At 47.2% G+C, this 21342-nt stretch overlaps 1 protein-coding gene across 1 annotated transcript; it reads right to left on the bottom strand.

Annotated features, from left to right (window-relative positions):
- Nucleotides 1–10284: 10284 nt before the first annotated feature.
- Nucleotides 10285–16427, bottom strand: LOC136489697 (putative disease resistance protein RGA3). The gene is made up of 3 exons (XM_066486262.1): nt 15507–16427; nt 11830–12381; nt 10285–11631 (listed from the first exon to the last, which is right to left on the bottom strand). Exons 1-3 carry the CDS (start codon nt 16425–16427, stop codon nt 10285–10287), a joined length of 2820 nt encoding a protein of 939 aa, XP_066342359.1.
- Between the last annotated feature and the right edge of the window lie 4915 nt (nt 16428–21342).

The raw sequence follows: 21342 nt of genomic DNA, 5'->3' as shown, positions 1-21342 counted from the left end.
TGGCCACCACCTCTGTATCGCGCATGTTCGCCCAGGCAAAGAACAACGGTGTGCAAACTCAGGACTAGACGAGATATGTAAACTAGAAAAACAGACTGAAGCCCCCGCACAAACAATCAAGAAAGTGAACCTATTTTGTATTCCATAAAACGACAAGTAGCATTCTTACAGGACACAAACTTACAATAAAATCCTAACTATTGTGGCGGAGGCCCGCGCCAAGCAAGCGCACGAGTAAACCCGGCGCGCTCATCGTCTATGTCAAACTTAATTGACTCAAACACGTCGCGCGCACCGCTGCGGGGAAAGGCCGAACGCCAATACTCCCAAACCTCTCCGCTCACATAAATACCGTCGTTGTAGAGTGTCAAAGGCGCAACATCTTGCGCAGGCTCCCAATTCGGAACCTGTGCAAGGTTAAAATTTCCCACAAAACCATTCAGAACAAAATAAACTTTATTCACAAGAGTCCAACTGGACTACAATATACACGCCAAAACAACTAAGTGCTACAAAGAGCCTAGACCTCCGGCGCATCGGCCGCAGCAGAAGTCCCTAGAATGGAGCCCGCATCAACAATGGGTGGGCACGGCACCTACGGTCTCCGACCACTACCACCGCCGATCGTAGATCCCACAGGAGCGCCAGCAGCGGCGGAGGTACCGACCGCGGTCGCCGAGCGCGGAACTGACGGAGGCCTGCCCGCAAGACTCTTCTGCGCATCCTGCAGCACAGGCCAAAGTATCAGGGGCACAAGCAACGAAAGCCTTCGTAGCCTCACGAAAAACAAGAAAAAAAGGGGGGGCGGCTACAAAGACTATAAATACCTTCGCCCTCTTTTCCTCCGCCAGTTTTCGGCAGCAGATCTCCCAAATGGAGCCCAAAAGTGCCCAATGAAATTTCTCAAGGTTTTTCGCAAACCAAGAGAAGTCTCACCGAGCTCCTTCGGACCAGGCAGCGCTCCCTCCGGAATACTTTCGGTATGCGTACACCCGCCGTGCGCCAAAAGCTTGGCGTAATTCGCTACTCCCGCCAGCGCCCCATAGTCCGTACAGCCATTGATCAGACCGGGGAGCTTCGCAAGGTGATGCTTTAGCTAGGAGGCGAGGGCGTACACGCTGTCTTCCTCCGGAGGAGCAGAGGTTTCGCCTCCGAACTCGGCGACGGTGGCCCGGTAGTGGCCAACGGTTGCAGCAAGGACCCCCTTGACCGAGTCCAAACGCCTCATCGTCAAAGACAGCTGCTCCCCCACCGCAGCTGCAGATTCCTTCTCAGAGGCAAGCTCTCGCCGGAGACCCTCAGCCAGCTCATTTGCCCTACGGGCCTGCTCAGCGAACAAAACTTCTGCATCCCGGGCCTTGGCGAGATCGGCCCTCAAACCATCCTTTTCTCGTTCCTTCTCCGCCAGAGAAAGGCGGAGAGCCGCAAGGGAGTTGGACAGGCCCCCTTTTTCCCCATCCAGGCGCTCGATCTCCACCTTGAGCGCTTCAATCGCAGTATCTCGGTCGGAGACCTGGCGAGTGCAGCGCTCCTCCATAACAACGTCCGTGTGATACCCCTGTTACCAATCAGCAACAGAATCAAAAACAAGTCTAAAGGCGAACATACACAAAAAAAGGGGGGGCAAACCGCCGAAGACGCACCAGGCTCTGGTGTTCTAGATGAACACGGAGAAGTTGGAAGAAATCCATGTCCCTCAGACGTTGTTTAAAGCGATCTGTTCAAAAAGAACAAACAAACACAAAACAATAAGGTGAGAAAAGCAAATCTCAAGATAAACACACCAACAGCCAAACACCACCTCCGACGTCTCCAAGAACACCAAGATAGCACTCTTCCCAACCTGAGATAGAAGTGTCGGAGGAGCCTGCGTAAAAAAAGAACAACAACAACAGCTCATGTCAGAGTGCAGATCAGAAATAGGCAATAACAACAGGACAAATGACGAGTAAAATAAAAACATTCTATACTCACTCGGACCCGATGCCATCAGCCCCGGCTGCCCCAGACCAAACCTAACGCCGGCAGCGGCCGCTCGCTCCTCCGGGGTGAGGAGTCCAGCCATGACATCACCTACAAAGCAATAGGTACACAGTATTAGCACTCGGTACAATACATAAACAAATGAACCGGGCGAAGACAGTAAACACAAAAATGTGCACCAAACAGACTTACTCATAAAAAGCCCAGGCTTGGCAGCTTGTCGCGCCCCCTGGGCAGAAGTCTCCGCCATATCGTGTGGTGAAGGCCCAAAGGGCCAGATCTCCTCAGCCAGCGGCCTGACGGGCGGAGGACTTGAAAAAGACCGAGCCGCCGGGGCCTGCTCAGCAAGCACGGCCTCCAGCTGCCCGACGTCGGCCGCCGGCATGGGCGAAGGCGCGACAACGGCAGGAGACGAAGGAGCGTGCCGCAAGACGGCCTTCGTGCCCTCTTCAAAGCTTGAACACAGCCCGCCAAGAATATCGAGAATAGGCTCGACAGCGCTACCTTTCGGCTGTTCGCCGACACTCATAGCACCATGCGAGGAGCGTGCCAGAGCAGCGCTGGCCTCCGAACGCCCAGCACCGCTCACAGCGCCGCTCAAAGGGCACACCGGAGCTACAGGAGAGCCGCGATCCTCTCCGCTCGCAACCCGCACGTCCGCTGACGGGACGGAGGAGCTCTGCACGTCTTCATTGCCGGCGGAGGCAATGCCCGCACTACCGGCAGAAGACATGGCCAGCGCGATCAATGGAGCAACGCTCTTCTTCTTCTTTTTCATAGGCGCCCGAGCGACAACGGCGCCCTTCCTCTTCTTAGACTCGGCCTCCGCCGTAACATTCTTCGCGAAGGCCTTCTTCTTCTCAATCGAAGCCAGGACCTCGGCGGGAACCTCGCGCTCCCGGTAGACGATCCCGACCTCCTCAAAAACTCGATTGAGCCGCGGCATGGTGCCTGCCATGGCCATCCGAGACGTGTACTCACGCTCGGAAATCTTGGCAACCAACCCTACGGCGGCTTCTTCAACCTCAGAGACGAAACTGTCCTCTGTCACCCCCTCCCCCAAAGACTGATCAAAGCGGGGGAACAGAATCCCGGCCTCCAGCCCAAAAATGGGAACCTTCACCTGTTCCAGCCGAAAGGCTAGGTTGTTTTTGCCCAGGGGCCAGTAGTTGGAGGCCATAATCTCCTCCACCAGGTCGCGGCCACCAGAGTAGCGGCACGCCGCCGCAAAAGCCTGATCACAAGCCTCCCTCGTCGGAGACACCTCCTCCGGTGGATCCACACGCGTGTGCGGCGCCATCTCCTCCATCCTTGAAGTCAATGGATACTCCGAGACCTCCACACCATCCTCGGTAGTGCTACGGACCCCGTAGGTCTTCACGTAGAACCATTGCTCAAGCCAGCCGCGGTCCCACTTGCCCTTCTGGCAAAAAGAGATCTCCAGGCGGTCCACGCCTTGGTTCCACTTAGACATAAAGGTGCAACTACCGTACTGGTAGGTCACCTCCACCTCCCTGCCCTCTCGCACCTCCTTCTTCTTCTTCGGCTGCTTCTACAGCTCATAGTACGCGCAGAAGGTGTCCACATCCGGCTCGGCACCATAAGAAACGCACGCCCAGCAGAATTGCTAAGCGTGAGGAAGGCAGTAGGAGTCAGATGATGGAGCTAGACATTGAAGGTCTCCAACACCCGGCGAAGGAAAGGGATGTAAGGAAGGCGGAGGCCACAGGTGAAGAAGTCCCGAAAGACCACCGCATATCCCTCCTCCGGTTTCGGAATGGTCTGGCCAGGCGGAGGGATTTTTACCCTCGAAGAAGGAAAACACGATTCCTTCAACATCTCTGCGATTGCCTCTTCAGTAATGGAGGAGGGGCCGAAATCCCAAGACTTAATCGCAATATCTCTAGAATCCGCAGCGATCAGGTCTCCGACGGACGCAGAGACACTCCCCAAATCCTCCTCCACTAGCTTTTCAAACTCCAACGCGGAGGCAGAGGCAAGCATGCACTCCTCAAAACGCACACCCCAGTCGACGGCCCTAACGCCGAGAAGGTGGCGATAGGGTCCAAAAAAGGCGGGCCGGCGAGTTTGGGCGGAGGCGGAAAAGAAAGCCACCACGACAGCAGCCTAAGCGCGAGACGCAGGTAGAAAGACAGAACGCGCGAGGGCAGCAAAAGGCGAAAGCGAAGAGAGCAGAGAGCGGTTTCTCAGAGGTAACGAAAGCGAATGAGCAATGTGGGGGGGACCCCGCCACCAACAACACCCTTATATAGGCCGCGGGCAGGCGGTCCGGCTCCCGCCATACAACGGTCATCTCCGGAAAATTCGCCTGCCGCACAACGGTCATCTCCGAAAAAGTCGCAAGGTATACAACGGAAACTGACACGGCATAAACGGCCGCACCGTAGGACAACAGCTAGATTTGCTGCCCAACGGCTACTCTCAACGAGACCAGCGGCCGCTCCAGAGCGAGCCAGGGGGGAAGTAGCGGGGCCTCGCTCGAAGACGCCAATGCGTGTGGCCTCCACCCCCGCGGACGCCTTTGGTCAAGGCGTTTTGAGCTCATGGCACGCTCAGGCGAACCATGGTCTCAAAAGGGGGGAACTGTTGTAACACGGCTTCGGCGGGTGGCGAAGGCCTCCGACAGCGAGGTGTTGCCAAGGCATCTTCGACCGTCTTAGGGCGGAGACTTGGCGCTGACTAAAGGAACTTTCCTGGCTATGTTCGAATGGCGCTGCATGAGGCTCAGCGAGCTTGTCGCGGATTCCGCCTAGGCCAGGCACAGACATCTCCGACCGAGCAGGCGGACACCGCCCCGCTTCGGCTCACGGGCGTCTCCGGCGATTAGGGCGGAGGCCGCCCTACCTCTGAACTAATCAAACAAACAATCTTGCCTAAGTGTGTGTAGGTACTCAAGCGCAGGCGCCCGTGGTGATGTCTCCGACCGGACCGGCGGAGACCCGCCAAGGCAACGGCGCGCCCCTGATGACGGAGGACAGCGTCGGGAACCATGGCCCCCGCGCGGCCGGGCGGAGACCTATGGATGATGCCTCCGACCGGACCGGCGGAGACCTGCCGAGGCAACGACGCGCCCCTGAAGACGGAGGCCAGCGTCGGGAACCCAGGCCTTTGGGCCGAAGACCAAGGCACAGTGGGCCGGCCGCTCATGGAGGCCCGTTACTTGAAGACGGTGTGGCAGGATTGCCCCGCAAACAAGAGACTAGTGGCGGAATATTTCAGGAATATACTGTAGCAGTTGAGGGGCATTGTAATAAATTCTGTCAAGAAGTAGTTGAGCCATATAAATAGGGAACACTTGTAACCGTGCAGGTGGGTGGTGAATGAATTAATGAAACCCTAGCTTTCCGTGCCAGCTTCCTACGTGTTCCCCTGTCGTGCCTATCCCGAGTCTCCGCCCGAGGGCGACGCCTAGCGGGCGGAGACCTCTGTCTCCCCCACGTTGTCTGAAACCGCTAGTTTCAACATTATATAATATTATCTGATGGCCTGACGCCCTGTGTGGCCCGGAAAAATGGAAACTTTTGCTTCCTCCTGAGCTGGAATTGAAAATATGGCGTCGTCCAGCCCCAAGGCCAGCTGACATCCATCGAGGCCGGCACGCTTTACTTTATTTCTTCCCAGCACCTGGACCACGCACCGGCTTCTTGGCTTGTCATGATTTGGTCGATCGTGTCTTTGCATGTGTCGAAAACTGAAATCTGCCTGCTAGAGATGATGGATGAGCCCCCCGCTCCCTCTGCATAAATAAAGTTCGTTACATCAGAACTCATAGTAAGCCGTACTGCGCACGCAAGAGGATGTTTCTGTTACGATTTCCTTCCTCTCAAAGCAGAGGATGTGTATGTATGTATGTATATTGGTGCAGGCTACAAAGCAGAGGATTAACATACAGTGCTTGCTGGGCTCAGAATAAATTATCTCCCCAAATATACGAACACAAGAATAAATATGAAACACGCTAGTGCCAAAGTCTGAACAAAATGACTATATCCAGCACTCTGCTTCACCATGTTATGACTCCAAGCGCCATCAGCAGCCCAAGGCAATCTGTTGTACAGAGTCCTCCGTGTCTCACTAGAAGCGAAATTTGGCCAAAGCAAGGGCAAGCCGATGGTACGAAATAGCCCAAACATATTGCAGCTGCTCTGCTCGGTTTCTGCACGAACATAGTACATGTGAAGAGAGCAAAGAGTAAGTGGATCAGGTCAGCGTACAGTACATGTTGGTGCTTGCTGTTTGTTACTGTACCACAAGAGATTTCATCACCACACATTCGGTCCATTGACTTGTGCAAATATTGGTCCATTACTTCAAAACAAGAAACAATAATATATATATGCGGTCTACAAATATACATGGCCAAAAAAAAGAATACAAGAGTGCAGGCACATTTTCCTGCACCTTCGCCGCCGGTTCACCTTTCCCTGTGTATTGCTACTGTATAAAAGAGACGAGCTTCTACCAATCGGATCTCACACTCCCGCTGGCCACTACGAGCTTCTAACATCCAGGATTCGTGTGGCTCTGCCATACGAATCCTGGATCGCTGCATACATTGGTTACACGGTCCATGCATAAAGACACCTGAAAATAAGTACTAAGCGGCACGTAAGTACTATACTACGACTGTACATGTTGCCAACTTGCCATGATGGAACGAAGACTCTCCTTGCTCTCCTTTGGAATCTGTAGCTCAACTCTGATTCTCTGTGAAGCCAAGGAAGCAGGCACTGTGGATCTCTGTCAAGAGCTGGTAAGACTAGAGCATGTTACTTGCGATATCAAAAAGTGCAGTAGATAGCTGCGTCATTTTGTCTTGAGAATCTACTTTAATCTGGCCCGTTGGAGTCGAGCTTGTCAGATTCCACCTCCAGCTGCTACTGCTTTAGCTGTTGCAAGTAATCTATCCGCCTCCATTTCACTTTCGTCTGTGTTTTTTCTTTTTCTTTTTTTTTGTGCGAACCAGGTGTGTCCAAAAAGGCATGCCAAACCCAGCAGTCATAGGAGGCAACAGCTTGGAGCATGATAGTGGGTACCTTATAGTCACCACGGGTAAATTGTCCCTTCCATGCAACTAGGCAATTTCCCCATCGCTAATGCATGGAATCTAGACTTCCCAACATCCCTGGAAACCCTCGTGCCTCTCCAACTTGAAGTAACCATTGGATATCCTCACCATTAGGTCTTCTAAGATATTTCTCCCCATATATGTGTCTAATACCATGAACAAACTTGATTACACACTCTAAAGCTGTGGTTTCAGCAATTCCAAATGCTTCATCCATAAGGTCTGCTGGTGATCCATATGCTAACATTCGGAGGGCAGCCGTGCATTTCTGCAGCGGTGAAAGACCAACCTTACCGAATGCATCTCTCCTTAACTGAAAATACGGGGACCAATTTTCTAATGCTTCCACAATTTGTAAAAATATGTGCTTTCTCATCCGAAATTTGCATGTACTTTCCTATCTTTTTCCATTCTAACCTTTTCCTTTGATGCTTCTGCTGTTTTCTCTAGTGCACTTGCTCTCTTCAACATAGCATCGTGAAACAAAACCATGTCTTCATCTGGCTATGAGCCAAGGGGAGGTTGTGGTATGGCCTTTCCCTTTCCTTTTCCTCTCATCCTAGCTTTTGCTTTCTTCTGCCCCTCTGGGCGTACTTCTTTGAATGTCTTCCCCTTGTCTGTGTCTTGGTTGGAAGACAAAGTGTATGCTCCAGATTCATCTACTTTTGTCCTTTTGTTCTTCTCTGTACAATCCATACTAGGTATACTCAATGGTTTTTTAAACGCTAAACGGTAAACATCGGTCACCTACTGTTTAGCCATTATTCGGGCAAAATGTCCAATTAAACGGGCTAAACAACCAATTAAACGGGGTAAACAGGTGATTAAACGAAAACGGCGCACCACCGTGTAGCGTTTACACGGTGTTTAAACAGGCTAAACGGCCGTTTAGGCGAACAGTGGGTATACTTCTATACCATTTGAGTTCCTTCCTCAGAATCTTCGAGACATATTCAAGCGTAAATGGCTTTTTCTTGTTCTCTCTTTTGAATGCAGCACATGCTTTGTCCATCAGCATGTCATCAGATTCCTCACTACAAAAGGTCATTCGACCATAGACCCCATTGAACTTGGTAACAACTACATTAATTCTTCCCCGATGGCTTTTGAGCTATCCCTTTGACCTTCTTCTTGCACCTTTAGCCAGGCCCGAATTGAACGCTTCTGCTATCTTGTTATAGTAGGCCTCTCTGCTCTGATCTGTGCCACGAATTGGATCTACTGAATGCTTAATCCAAAGACTTACAAGGCGTAGGTTCTCGTCCTCAGTGTAATTAATTCTCACAGACCTCCTTCCTTCATCAGGGCTGCTGGTGCTTGAATCTTCCTTTTCTTCATCTTGCTCCAGCTCTCTTATTTGCGATTGTGGGGTTGCTGAATCTAAGCCATGCGAAGATGCACCACCAGCAGTACCTACAAACATTCTACCTGGGAAGTTAAAGTTGGGTAGTGGTTGAAAACCTTGATAACTTGGTGAACACTGGGCATACTGTTGGAGGTTGCCTACACCACCAAAGGGATTCAAGTTGTGCATGGCATGAGTAGGTTGACTATGTTGGGGATAATGGGAGTGGTTGAATGGTGGTGGTGGGGTGGGGAACTGAGTCTTGTTGAAAGTGTTGGTGCAAAATTTGGCAAGTGCTGGAAGCAAGTGTTATCTGCTCTTCGATTTCTGGGATCAGTGGCGAGCAACCTACCAAAACTTCCCTCTGAGGGCTACATATGAACCAAGAAATATGAGTATTGAGTTGTTTTGATTTTGCTTCTCTATTTTTGTGTAGGCTGTTGGGAACAAGGAGACAGGGAAAGATTGATGGGAGCAAAGGAGGAGGCCGTTGGGAACGAGGAAGCAAGGGGCATTGTTGGGAGGAAGGAAGCAGGCTGCTGGGGCTGGGGCTCCTTTTGAAGAAGCGCTGTGCTGTAGCAAGCAACAAGGAACACTGTTTTTTAAAGGCAATGGTCAAGTGACGCTGCATTTCACTTGACCGTTGAAATCTGAATGCTCATCAGCTCATGGCAGTTGGAACCGTTGGAGCTGTGTCATGTGTCAGAGTGATATATTTTTTTATTGCAAAGGGGCGGGTTCTATATCTTGGACCAGTTCCTCCATTGAAACCACCCCACAGCCGGGTCCTATACATGCATTAAATGCATAGAACCGGCTTTGACACACACACTGCCGATGCTCTAAGCTGGCATGTTTTGTTTGATTCCATTCCTTTGTACATACACACATAGGGCGCACCGTAATGCGTCGAGCAGATTATGGGCCCTGCAACACAACAATACACCCTATCTACGATGAGCTGCTGCGTATTAACAAGGACTCATACAAAAAATCCATTAAGTGTAGTTGTCATCCAAGTATCTGTTGGTTTTACACGAATGGGCTGGGAAGAACAAGATCATTATGTACATGCTACTTTTTTCTTTTTTCACAAAGATTATGTACATGCTACTTGACGGATATCTTCTTCTACAAGTGGAATTGTGAATTGGTCTGTCGGGCAATACAGGGTGGCTCATTTTGCTTCACAAGTTTTTTTTTAGACGATTTTGCTTCACAATGTTAGAACGACCGATTTAAGACAAAAAGAATGACGAACAAATAGTGTCGATTTGACCACCAAAGCCACCACTCATCTGTTATCCACAACTCACAAGGAAGGCTCGTTCTGGACATTTGCCCTGTCTGCGTCAGAAAGCAGAGCACATCATAATCACCATTATGGTGCTCCCATGTCTGCTCCCTGTTTATTACAAATCCTGCACCTCAGGTCCATTACTTGTACAAATATACATAGGTCCATTTCTTCAATAAAAAACATACATAAGTAATACAAGAGTGCCTCCGGTTACAATGATTCCTCAGTATGTCGTTCGTAGGCCTGTGTACACAGTCTGGGTGTGACCCACCCACCGGCAGCATCAAGCAGAGCAATTGAGCAAAACAGAGTACTGGCCTCTGCAAGCTAGCAGGATGCGGCTCCGCCATAAGGATCCCTGCATATATATTAGTTACATACAGGATCAATGGATAATGATACTTCAAAATTGAGTGCGTATTAAGCGGTACTACTACGTAGTAAGTACTACGACTGCACATGTAGGTGCGGTGCACTGCACTGTGAACCAAAAGTAATGTGGAACACTTGTTACCTGAAAATATAGTACGTGATTTATTTCTGGTATGGTCGTGCAACAATTAGTCTTCATCTTCTGCGAAGGTAGTCGATAGTGCGTGACTTGATATGGCTGATCTTGTCGTACTCAGATGAGCTTCCTGTTAACAAGGACTCATACAACTCCTTGCTGCAAGTCAATTTGAGATATCTGGGTCTTACTGTTGTCACATACTCCGGAACTGTCTCCATGGTGACGTCCCTCATCTCCATGCTGTCGAGTGACGAGACTCCTTCTAGCACCTCCACATTTGGGCAGTATAAGATCTCGATTTTCTGCAACTTGGAGAGATTGCTGATCCTTCTCAGCTCCGGGCAGTCGAATACTTGAAGTTCCACAACTGAAGGGAAGTTCTCTATATATGTCAGGTTGCTCAGCTTGTACAGGCGCACTTCTCTTAGAGCATGCCTCCTGCTACTGGCGAGCCCTGGTGGAAGACAGCTCAGCTTGCAGTTAATAATTACGAGACCCTTGAGTGCAGGCATTGCCATGGCATCTACTGTTGCATCCTCACCCTGTTCCTCCCATTCCCACTCCTCACATTCGCACAAGCCATCCAGACGAAGAGTTGCCAGGTTAGGAAAACCTACTACTGATCCAGTAGTGACAATACCTCCACCAACTGCCAGGGAGGAGGGTGACTGGAACTCAGGCCCAACACTCTTGATGGCAGGTGCGTCACCAATGTCTAGCGACTCCAAACTAGGGAGCTGGCACAGACCGTCAGGGAGTTGGGTGCAACAACAAAGTTTGTCCATCCTTAAAAGCCTCAGGCTCTTAAAGACCCATGTAGCTGGAACCATCATCCAATTTGGTAGCTGGCTACCAAAGTATCCTTTAATGCTTAGATGCCGTATGCTCGATGGAGGGCTGAGCTTCTCAATTACCTCCTCCACTACTCTCTGCTGCTGCTGCTTGTTGGTTTCATCCCTCAGTTCCATGAATCCGCTGCTACTCCACTTTAGTAGCAAGTAATCAAGGTGCTCCTTGCTACTAACCATGGCCATTCCAGCCGACGAGCTAGCAGGCACATTTTCTAGACCATGTAAAGAAAGCTTCCTAAGCTGGGACAGAGGCCCTATCTCTTCCAAGCTGCACCAGCCCGTGCCCCCATTCTTGTCCAAATGTACTCGGAACCCCAAAAGTGTTCTTAGATTTTTCAACTGACCAAACCCCTTGGGTATTAAAACATTGTCATGGGAACCATTCATGTTAAGAGTTCTTAGATGCAGAAGCTGTGTAATGCAGCTAGGAAGATGGTCTAGCTGTGGACATTCCTGAACCAAAATGTGCTGCAAGAACTTCATCCTATGAATGTCTCCTGGTAGCCTAGTTATATTTGTATCCTCTAAGTGGAGGTATCTCAGGTGCCTCAGCTGACATAGAGAGTCAACCAATCTATCACAATCAGTACCACTTATAGAAAGCACTCTTAGGGTAGACAATCTCCCAAATGAGTCACTAGGCTGAACATTAATTCTTTTATTTATAATTAATGTTCTTACTGATTTGTGCTTCTGTAGAATATCCCATTCTAGTGCTGACTTGGTTGATCCTATAGACAAGTGACGTACATGGCTGATCTTGCTACCACCATCATCTTGCTGGTCCTGGACCACCAATGATTCTTCTTTAGACATAAACTGTGCAAAAGATCGCACCACGTCATGCATGGTGCATGAGTATCGAGTGAGAACTGATTCTGTTGCTGGTTCAATAAGATTCCTCGTGATTAGCTCCTTGTAATACCCATCTGCTATTTCTTCTAGCCAATCATCATGTGAACTACTGCTTCTGTCTGGTGGATGGATAAATCCCTCACTGATCCACATCGGAACAACTTCACCTTGCCAAATAGTTGTACCTTTAGGGAAAAGTGAGCAGTATAGGAAGCACTGCTTCAGCTGGGGAGACAAATCCTCATAGCTCAAGTAGATCGCGTTGTCCAGTTCCTTAGGCAATCCAGCTACTGACCATGCATGATGCTTCAAAACAGCCTCCCAATCACCCTCGCTTCGGGGCTTCGTACTTAGCAGTCCTCCCATCACTTTGATAGCAAGTGGTAAACCTCCACACTTACTGATAATTTTCATCCCGACAACTTTCAGGTGATCGGTTCCATGTACCTACCAGCACAAACAACCATTTCCACTCATAAAACATATTTACAATATTTAATTTCTAAAATAATGGTAAGCAGTTAGCCGATTTGTTATACTATATAATCTTTTATATATGCTGCCCCGCCTGCGCCGACGAAAGAAGCTAAAATGATAAATACTCCCTGTCACAAAAAGAGCAATTATGGGATTCGCGCTAGCTGAAATAGCTCCAGTGAAAAAAATTTAATAAATAATATTAGCATTTATGTCTCCCTACAAATTTATTATGAAAATATATTCTATAATAATTTAATGGCACTTACTTTGTATCATAAATGTTAGTAGTGTCTTATATAATTTTGGTCAAAATTTAAATTACTTGACTTCTTTGAGAATTGCATTATTTATGGAACAGAGGGAGTAGAAAGGTTCAGTTTGGAATTTGTGGGCCCACCTCACATTGGGAGCTGTTCATGGCAGTTCCGCCCAATGCATTGGCTGATTTGTTGATGGACGCTAAATTTTTGGTTTCCATTCAGTTTGCTACCTAAATTTGCCTTCATCGCACATTTAGGTTGACAAATTGATGACAAATATTTTTGTGCAACTTTTCACAACTGAATATTTGGCATGGAAAATTTCGAGAGCCAATCAAGCATGCCTTAAATATGCATAAATTGCCAAAATCAAATTATGATTTAGTGGCCAATCTTACATGTAGATGGGAGAGATGAGTAATTTATTGGAGACTTATAAGTGACCTTAGATTATGTTTAATACTAAAAAAATAATAATATTGATGCAAATTTAGAGGTACATTTATTACCTTTTTATAGTCGTACAAGTCGATAATTCAGATGCAGATGTCTATGTTACCTAGATTATTTTTACTAATGAAAAATATGGGTAATTTAGATGCATATTTAGGTGTTACTTTTGTAATTTTCATGATGATAGAGATGGATAATTTGGATGCATATTAGGCGTTGCAATAGGAACTTTGTCATGTAGTTAGATTACTCATGTAGTGCTGGATATCTATTTAGTAATCACTGCATGTGTTTCAATTCATCTAAAATCAAACTCTATATTGTGCCTTGACACATGCTATATTTTTACTCATATGTGTATGGGAGGAAACTCTCAACAATCATGTTATTTGTTCCATTTCATTTTGGAATCGGGCTATGCATCACACCTAAACACTTAACTTGTATGGACATAGGTAAATGTGGTGGACCAAGGTAACACTTTTGTATTCCAATTCGTTTTGGAAATAGACTCTGCATCATGCTTAGACATCCTACTCTAACTTGTACACAAATGGAATAGATTGAGTCTGTTGGATCCCATCGGGCAATTGTGATTGATGAAAGATAAAGAAACCTTTTGGTCTTTAATATATGAAAGAAGGCCCGTGCGTTGCTATGAAAGAATGCCTAAGAGTTTTGAAAAAAAGATGTGTCATTTGTCCGGACAAGTTTTTAAATAAAACAAAAAATGACAATTATTTTTTAATGACGGAAGCAATAATTAATACAGTTTCAAGGGCATCACTAGGAAGTTTTTGGTGCCATTATCCGATGACAGTGTGTAATACTCTGCATCCAGAATTTGCTTATTTGACCCAGTTCCTCAAGTGCAATGGGCGTGCATACACATAGCACCTCTCTTGCACTTCAGTCCTCAATTTGTGTAAAAGGATTAACCCAAAGATGCTATTTTTCGAATGACAAGCCCTTACCCTAATAAATATATAAGGTGGTAATAAACCCACCAATTGTAACTGCTCATGTGTCACATGAGCCAACAACAGGCATCTAACAGGCTGAGGTGTTGTTACATTCATCCCATAAAGGGCTGATGTCCTCGGTAGCTCACCACACACAACAGATGCCTAGAAACACCCCTTGGTACACCCCTCCCTGGTCACATGCCAAAAGAGTTGATACTCTGAATACTACCTATAACACCATATGTCCCAAATCTGCTTATAGCCCAACTCCTCACGTGGAACGGGTCTGCATTGCACATCTCTTGCACTTTTGTCATCACTTTTGTATAATAAAAAGGTTAACCCAGAGGTGCTACAATTGGAATGAAAAGGATTATAAGCTAGGCCTCACGCGCCCTCACGCTCCTAAGCTTCCAAGGTGGTACTAAACACACCAACTATAACTCCTCATTTGGCAGATGGGACGCATGGGCCAACAACACAACTACATGCTTCTAATGGGCTGGTGTGTTACACAATGTTCACCATATTTCCAATGAGCCATTATCAAAACTTTCTGGCACTTTTGAGGGATTTAACTTGGAAATCATTCTCAAAATATGTGTTGTTTAGGTTATCATTGTGGATGTTGTCTTTAGGATCTCTTAAGCTTTTATGTCTTGTTGCAAGGTGGCTCCTTCCATGTAATGGGGGTCATTCCCTAATATCTGCTATTTTTTAGGTGAATATACAACTAGAGTTTCAACTTAAGATATATGCATAGAAAATTACAATGACTAATAATAGGATAAAAGATGCGGACACACAGTTTTGTGATACAAAAAGGAAGAAATAGTGAATATTGATGAAAAGCATATAGATTACTTGGTCAAATTATCACACTTCGGTAGAGGTAACAGAGTATCTATATTGTTATTATGTATAAAGAATAAAAGAGAGACAAAGGGCACAAAGACAAGCAATTTGATTAGATATAGGTACTAAACATTTCCACAAACTTCTAAGACTTATATCTCAAAGGTTCAAACCTGTATAGGTGGACACGTAATGGATTAGTGTGGATTATTTAGATGCATATTCATGAGTCACTTTAGATTCAACAACAAAGCTCGATAATTTGGATGTGTATTTATGGCTTTACTAGGAGTTGTATATTGTAGCTAGTTTGTAATACCATAGTTTTCTAAACCTACTATGTCAAAATAGGCCCTGAATAGATAGAGTTAAGGCAATAATGTGGCATTAAACTGCAAAATAAATGGTATATGTGTTCACTAACTTGACCAGGTGTTGGCGGCAACTGTTTGTTGAGCAAGGACCAAGCATCATCTTCGTCGAGTGGGCTGACATGATGTTGGTAGAAGGAGGCTCCGGTCCGTAGGGCTAGGTCTTCTAATCTTGTAGTGATTAGCACCCAATTGCCCTGTTGATTTTTACTTGCATTTCTGACTGGAACACTAAGCACATTGCTCCATGCTACATTACTCCACACATCATCCAGGACCAGGAGAAACCTACCCTTGGACAAGGTGTTGGTGAGCATCCGTGAGAGGAGGGTCTTGTCTTGCAGCCCACCATGGACTCCCCCAGCATGCTCAATTGCTATCCTGAGAAGCTCAACCTCATCAAAGTGTTGGGTGATGCTTAGCCATATCTTCACTTTGAAGTGTCCTTGGACGGTGGTCTCATTGAAGATCTTCTGGGCCAAGGTGGTTTTGCCCATGCCACCTGTGCCCACAATGGCCACCACTTTGATGTCATGGTGTCCATTGATGGTTAGAATTTGAGCAAGCTCCCTTGTCTCCCTCTCAATTTTCTCACCAACAATAGCTGACTCAACAAACTCAGATGTCACCTTCTCTCCAATGGACATCCTCTGTTCTGGGTGGGATCCTAGATTGATGAAGTTGAACTTTTGAGCCTCTTCATATATGTTGTCCAGCCTCTGGTTGAGCTCCTTGATGCGGCTGCCTAGCTTGTGTGCGAACACAGGATTCCGTAGGCAGGAGAGCAATGGCCGGCAGCAACCTGGAGCCTTTTCAACCGTGCTGCTACCTTTCGACTCCCTCTGCTTGTCAGCTTCGATTTGACATAGGTCTAGGATGTCAGTGGCGTCATACATGGCGTTCTTGAGCTTCTGAACCCATCTTTGCACCCTCAATTCAGTGATGCGCTTCCTCTCAGCGTCAGCAAGGAAGCATTTGATACTTTCCATGTTGTTCTCTAGCTTCTCAATATCGCCAGATATGCCCAGCAACATCTTCACCTCTTCTGTTGCCATGTCGGCTATCAGCTGCATCACATAGGGTCCCATAGCATCCAAGATTGCGGCCATGGCTCCCCCAGACGTCCGTCCTATACATATACAAGTACATCAGAATCATACACTTGTTTCATCAGAACAACCACTGGATCATTTATTCTTTTGTGCCACTTGTACTAAATCACCTTATACTAGACCCTCATATAATTTGGATCATGATAATTCTTTTTTTTCAATCTAGATCTATTGTTTTAAAGCGAATTAGGATTTGCCAAGGGATACTAGACATTTAGTATGCTTACTTACACCAAAAGGGCGAGCAGCTGGGAGTTCAAAGATCAAGACGTTAGTATGCTTATACTTACACCAAAAGGCGAGCAGCGGGGAGTTTAAAACTAACGCTGGAAAAGAACCAGCCTCGCTCAAGCTACCTATTTCTCGCTCATTCTTTTTTCCTTTTTTTAGAAGGATAGAACTTGCGGTTAACATGTAGATTAGCTACAGGTACATTTTACAGGCATGATCTTGCATTAATGTGAATAGAACATGCATGCATGTATAGCTAGCTAGAGAAACAAACTTCTCCAAGAGGATCTCTATACACCGCTTTATCATAAAATTTAGAAAACAAAACAAAAAGCCAGACTCCTATAGACTCTCTATAAGCACTCTCCATCTCTTTTGCAATCTAAAATCACCCTTCTCACTCTCCATCAATAGAGAGGCTACGCTTTTGATGAAAATGGCGAGGCTACACTGCTCTCTAAATTCAAGATATGGTAGCTCTCTCATGAAATTTTCACACAAGAAAAATGGTGATAAGGTATTATTACAGTATACAGAACAAAACCTAGAGATATATGTGGGAAATATTTATGGCATGGTTCTCTAAATACAGATATAGGTGAAGTTTAGAGAATATAATGGAAAAGGATGGTCGCACAATGCAAGCAAGAAGGTAAGAAGACATTACAGAAATGAACTTTAAAGTATTCACTGCATATATAGTTTCGGGATAGAGGATGGAGGCACCTCAATTTGCAGGTACTGCTTGCGTCTCAGTTGGGCTAACTGCTCTTGAGGGTGTAAGGCAAATGGCAAGGCATCAGGCATGAGCCTTAGCTTATATATATAAGATGGACCAGCTGAAAAATGGAAAAAAAAGGCGACGATCCAATCCTTGCTACACACTACAAGAATCGAGTACCAAACTTAGAATGGAACCAGCATGCTGCTGTTATATATATTGCACGCACGTTATGCCTTGCTTGATGATTGATAAATGCACGTACTGTTAATTAACTATAATAATAGCTTAATTTGTGCTTGCTTGATAGTTTGTTCTTTTCCTTGCTTCTGGAACTGATACTGGGCTTTGGATCTAGGTAGATTGAGAGCTTGGGTTTCCACGCTGCTGACAACTGCCACCACAGCCGCTTTTGTTAAAGGCAATATATCTGCCACCACAGCCGCTATGTTAATGGAAGAAAGGAGACGAAGATACATTGCTTGTTACACACTCTTAAGAACCAAACTTTAGAGTTGTTCTGTCTCACTTACAATTCCTTCTTTCTGGAATATCGCGGCAGGGCTTTTTTGTACGCCGTCAGCAGGTCAGAGTTGCGTACATCGCTTCCACTTCCCTCCCCTGCTTCAGCATCAGATGCTCTCATGTTATTTTTCTCGTCTCCTTCCTGCTCTCATGTTATCTTCGTCTGGGTATATATAATAATAATAATAATTTCCATACCTTCATCTATGTCAATCGCACCCTTGCATACATGCATTTGGGTTGTGATCTGCTCCGATCCGTTATGTGTTTCCTTCCTTGCAAAGCAGAGCATCTGTGTATGTATATATGATATATTATAGTACTCGTGCAAAGCAGAGGACGACCATGTTTCTTCACCTATCTACGCATGTCTGCTTGCGGTGGGGTTTATTACTCAACGTTTCATTCATCAACACACCTCATTCAAGAACCTTTTTTCCCGCCTGGCCTACTTCAGTCGCAGGCCACCAAGGATGATGGGAGTAATCGCTGGTCAAAATGTTATGCGCACCTGGCCATCATCTGTGAGCCGACAGCTCCTGCTATTGCTTATGGCCTTGGCATTAATGTTCTTATATTTGACCTTCCATTGCAGGCAAGACTTTTGATGTCTCTCATCTCAGAAAAAAAAATTAGGCTGGGATGGCCCCCATGGAGTAACATTGGGCACCCAGAATAAGTTTGGTACACGTGTCCATCTAACAAATTAAACTATTGCTTAAATTTAGAAGGAATAATTGGAAAGAAAAACTACATCTCTCTTATACGTTGGATGCATGCACATAGACACATGTCGCAAATCCATGATGGGGGCCTATGGTTGCATCATGGGGACGGTCCCCACCCTTTTTTTTTCCATCCTGGAGGGTATCTTTGAGGTCAAGGCTACAGCTGGTGACACTCACCTTGGTGGTGAGGATTTTTACAACCGCGGATGTAGGGGCCGAGCTGGAGCAAATTTAAGACGGGGTGTGCTTGTCTTGTGGGTGCATAGTTTTTTGCCATATGGATATGATGTGTATAATATACTCGTACTCAGTCAATAGTCTACATTAATTAGCAAGAGAGGGATGGGAACATACAGGTTATATAGTAAAACCTGTCAATAAGTTGAAAGCATGCACACAACACTAGTACGTACTGTACGTGTGCAAGTCCTAACATCTCCATTAGTCGTACAACTCATAGAAACCAAATATATACGTGCGCAGGCAAGGATACAACTAGTGCTGCAGTCTCACCACTCCAGCTCGGTATTTCAACACTCAGCTAATTCCCCGTATAATATCATATAGTAATATTCAGCCTGTTCGTTTCGGCTGAAACGATCGTGGATTATTAAAACTGGCTGGTTTGGTATGAGAGAAAAATACTGTTCTGGCTTATAATCCACGATCGTTTACGACCAAGCGAACAAACTGATTATACCTGACACCCCGCCGTGTCCCTGTGTGGCCGGGTAAAACAAAAAGTTTTGCTCCCTCCTCGAGATCTGCAATTTAAAAATTGGCATCGTCCAGCCCAAAGGCCAGCTGATATTTGTCGTGGCCGGCACCCTTTCCTTTCCAGCACACACCTCGGCCACGCCGGCTTCTAGGCTTCTCATGATTTGGCACTAGGTGGTCGATCGTGTCTTTGCAACTGTCCTCTGTGTGACAGTGTAGAAAACTGAAATTAAATCTGCCAGCTAGAGATGACAGTGTAGTATCGAGGGCCTGGTCACTTAGGCCCCCTTTGGTACGGCTCATCCAAAACGGCTTCACCGGTGAAGCCAGAAAAACTGGCTTTTCCTGGCTTCTAGTTGTTGGGGGAGCTCATACGGAGTATGGGCCAACTCCCCCTCGAAGAGGCGTGATGAAGGAATAATGGCGGAGTTTCTCCCCGAGATGGCGGAGGCTCTCCCCAAGACGGCGGAGGCCTAGCACAAGAACAATGGCGGAGTTTCTCCCCGAGATGGCGGAGGCTCTCCCCAAGACGGCGGAGGCTAGCACAAGGACAATGGCGGAGGTTCTCCCCAAGACGGCAAAGGCTCTCCCCAAGACGGCGGAGGCCTAGCACAAGAACAATGGCGACGGCGGAGGCTCTCCCCAAGACGGCGGAGGCCTAGCACAAGAACAATGGCAGAGTTTCTCCCCGAGATGGCGGAGGTTCTCCCCAAGACGGCGGAGGCTGGCACAAGGACAATGGCAGAGGTTCTCCCCAAGACGGCAGAGGCTCTCCCCAAGATGGCGGAGGCCTAGTACAAGGATGACGGTGGAGTTTCTCCCCGGGACAGTGGAGGCTCTCCCCGGGACAGCGGAGGCCTAGTGCAGTGATCATGGCGAAGGTGCTCCCCAAGGCGGCGGAGGCCCATCAAGGTGCGGAACGATCAAGTCAGCAAGGCATACGTGAGGGCAGTTGATGGGCCTCCGATGGGCGTCGGCTTAGGCCCAAGGTGAAGACATTGCGAGACGGTGTGACGAGAACACCCCTGAGGTTAGACACTAGGGCTGGAATATTCGTGGAATGTACCGTAGCAGTTGAGGGGCACTGTTGTAAACTCTGTAAAGTAGTAGTTGAGCCCTATAAATAGGGAACACTTGTAACTGTACAAGGAGGTGGGTGAAGCAATTATGAAGCCCTAGTTCTTGTGAGTCGGTACTTGACCCTCACTCTCTCCTTGAGGCAGAGCCTGAGCCAAAGCCAGAGTCCAGAGCCTTGGCCAAGCCGAAGGCCTCCGCCCCTTTCTCTTACTCCCACATAGCAAAACCCTTCTAAGTCCCTCGTTTAGCAATGATTTACCTGGAACCTCCGACGAAGGATCTTGTCCAACAGGCGCTGCGTTCCGGGACCTTCGCCCGTCTTAGGCGGAGGCCGGCCTCCGCCCATCTTAGGCGGAGACCCCAACCTAAGACGAAGGCCTCCGCCCACTTCTCACTCTTGTTAGAAACCGAGGTTTCAACAGTGGCGCCCACCGTGCTCGGCACGAAATTTTTTGCAGAGCTAGAAGTTGGAGCCTTCATCGGCAGACCTTCTCCGGCCCGTCCTTCGCCAGTCGCCACTGGCCTTCATCGCCGACATTCTCTGGCTAGACCTTCATGAGAGGACCTTCTCCGACCTGCCTTCGTCGGCGCACCTTCTTCGGCTTAGCCTTTGTTGCAACGACTTCATTAGCAGATTGGCAGTGAACCTCAAGGGACGGTAAGAACCTGTGGGCGAAGGTATGAGTGTACGACATACTTACACCTCCGTAAAGACTATCTGAGATCTTAATATCCTGGTTTCTTTGGAAGCCTTCAGAAAGTTTCACTGGAATTTTTCTTCAAGGCCATCGCCACATCACCTTAAGCCTCCGGCAGCTTTTTCTATAAAAAATATATATCACGAACGTATATCTCAACCTCTGTGTGAGAGATTTCTTCTCTGTGCTAGCTAACCAGCAGGAACACAAGCTAA

The sequence above is a fragment of the Miscanthus floridulus genome, chromosome 10, assembly GCF_019320115.1.
Source record: "Miscanthus floridulus cultivar M001 chromosome 10, ASM1932011v1, whole genome shotgun sequence".
Taxonomy (NCBI): domain Eukaryota; kingdom Viridiplantae; phylum Streptophyta; class Magnoliopsida; order Poales; family Poaceae; genus Miscanthus; species Miscanthus floridulus.
The sequence above is the reverse complement of the archived record's forward strand: the minus strand, read 5'-3'. Positions and strand labels throughout refer to the sequence as shown.